At 39.9% G+C, this 2,408-nt stretch overlaps 1 protein-coding gene across 2 annotated transcripts in view; it reads left to right on the top strand.

Annotated features, from left to right (window-relative positions):
* The window catches only part of IQCB1 (IQ motif containing B1), a 138,050-nt gene extending 137,606 nt beyond the window's left edge, over window positions 1-444 (top strand). For both annotated transcript variants that reach the window (XM_006869347.1, XM_006869346.1), the window contains one exon: window positions 156-444. In XM_006869347.1, the coding sequence (XP_006869409.1) occupies window positions 156-444 (289 nt within the window). The remainder of the gene's footprint in view (window positions 1-155) is intronic.
* Window positions 445-2,408: the final 1,964 nt, after the last annotated feature.

Genomic DNA, 2,408 nt, shown 5'->3' with positions numbered 1-2,408 from the left:
TATGAAAGCTGAGGGGAAAAGTCTAGAGAAGGAAGTCACTACTAGCCATAGCTAACACTTGTGAATAGGTTCCTACCATCCACTTGATAACAGATACAGTGTTGGAACTTTTCCGTATTGATGTAACAGAATTGTAGCTCTGTAATTTCCCCCAGGTCCTATTTGCTTGGTACAGGGCTCTTTCACTCACTGGTTTATTTTCTGTTTACTACAGGAGCACCAAGTCTGAAGGAGGCAGAGGGGAAAGAACCTAAAGTCTTTATCAGTAGATCCAGGCCTGTGGCAGCCAAGGCCAAGCAAACCCATCTCACCACCTTAAAGCACATACAAGCACCCTGGTGGAAGAAGCTTGGGGAAGAACCAGGGAATGAGATTGATATCCTAAAAGATGAACTTAGTGTAGAATTAGAAACTTTATTCATTGGTGGAACTAAACCCCCTTAGGAGATTATCCACACAACTGACACAAATCTTACATTGTATCTTTCAGAAGCTGTGTTGATAGTTCTCTCTGTGTCATGCTAGCAGACTAGGGTTGTCATAACTCATTGTTTTCCATAACTCATTGTCCTCTTCAGACAATACTTGCAGGCAGTCAGCCGAGATTTGCCTTTACTTCTATCCCATTTCTCGTTGTCTTTTCTCCACAATTCCTGTTCCTGGCCATCACAAATTTGTGTGACTTTTATTGTGGAATTTAACTCAGCATGTCCTTCTATTATTTATATGACATTTGAGGAATTTCTATGATTTCTGCTATTTTCTAGCAAAGGTTTTTCTAAGTAAATATTTTCAACAGTTCTAAAACACTTGTCATGAAGTTTGTCAACTTTTTATGTTATTTAGAATTCCTATTTTTCTATTAACATAGGAACTATGCTTTTGTTGGCCTTTATGAAAACGAGGAAAAGAAATGGTCAACTGAAGGATATCTCACTTGGTTTCTGCAAAACAGTGATTAAACTGATTGTTATTTCTACAATGAGCTACCAAAAAAATTTTCCTAGAATTCAATGCAAGGAAATTTTTTCAGGTATATTTTTTAAATTAAGCTATGATAGTATGTGAATTGCTAGTGTGGCACTGTAGGATAAACACTGGAATGCTAAACAAAAGGTTGGTGGTGAAAACCCACCAGTGATACTTGGAAATTCTATACAGGGTCATTATAAGTCAGAACCAACTTGATGGCACTGATCAACATGATATACTATATAATCTGTTAGTCTTTTTTTTTTTTTTTTTTTTGTCTCCTAAGAATCTCAGAGATAAATACAATGCTTAATTTGTATTATGATCCTAAATGCCATATGATTATTTAGTTCCAGTCTTACAATTTCTGATTTCTCTTTGTTTTTTTATACTAGAAACCTTCTCAATTTGTGTTTGAAACACTATGAAATTTAAATTAAAATGATGAAATCATACAGTCCACATCATAAAGATCCTTGAGAAGGGCTCCAAAGACTCACATTAGCTCAAAGTACCATTACAGGCCTGATGTGGCTGTGTGGGTTAATGTGCTCGACTGTAAAGTCGGTTTGAAGCACAATGTCGATGGTTCAAGTTCACCAGCTGCTCCTTGGAAACCCAATACAGGGCCCGCTATAGGTCGAACCTTCTCAATGGCACTTAACAGCAGCATTACAGTCAAGCGGGTGCCTGAAAAACAGGGGTGAGAACTGGCCACATTGCCCGACTCCGGTGACTGTCGCTGGGGTGCCTCACTGGCTCCCAATTCAGGACTTGAGTCCTCAAATCCCATAATTTCTATAAGATGCAGCTTAAGCGCCACTTACTAAGAGTCATCTTTCTAGCTTTCGTTATTTTCTCTGTCCCTTTCCAATGTCTTTCGCACAGAATCTGGACCTATCGACTCCACACATCTATGTTGGAAGAAGTGCAGCCAGAATGCTCCTTGGAGTCCAGGGTGGCCAAACTTGGTCTCTCATACTTTGGACATACTGTCAGGAGGAACCAGTCTCTGGAGAAGGATATCATGTTTGGTAGGGTGGAGGGTCAGAGAAAAAGAGGAAGATCCCCAGCGAGATGCATTGGCCAAGTGGCAGCATCAGTGGGCTCAAACGTGGCAATAATTGTGAGGTTGGCAGTGTTTCATTCTGTTGTGCACTGGGTCGCTATGAGCCGGTACCTACTCCATGGCACCTAACAAAAACAACAACCACCAACTCCATGGCACATAACCACCACCACCACTGCAACTTACGTATGTCTCTGTCTTTGACACAACATTTGACATCAGATCACTTCTCTGGTTCTTATGCTTCATCAGTAAACATCAAAAGGTCATAGTAGATACCCAAACAAGCTTTCGTCCGTCTTTATTATTTTAAAATTCTAAAAGCAGAACACGTATTCCCACTGCCTTCTCACAATTTATTTACAAA

Source organism: Chrysochloris asiatica, unplaced genomic scaffold (genome assembly GCF_000296735.1).
Source record: "Chrysochloris asiatica unplaced genomic scaffold, ChrAsi1.0 scaffold00130, whole genome shotgun sequence".
NCBI classification, from domain to species: Eukaryota; Metazoa; Chordata; class Mammalia; order Afrosoricida; family Chrysochloridae; genus Chrysochloris; species Chrysochloris asiatica.
This window is presented reverse-complemented; position numbering and strand designations above follow the sequence as displayed.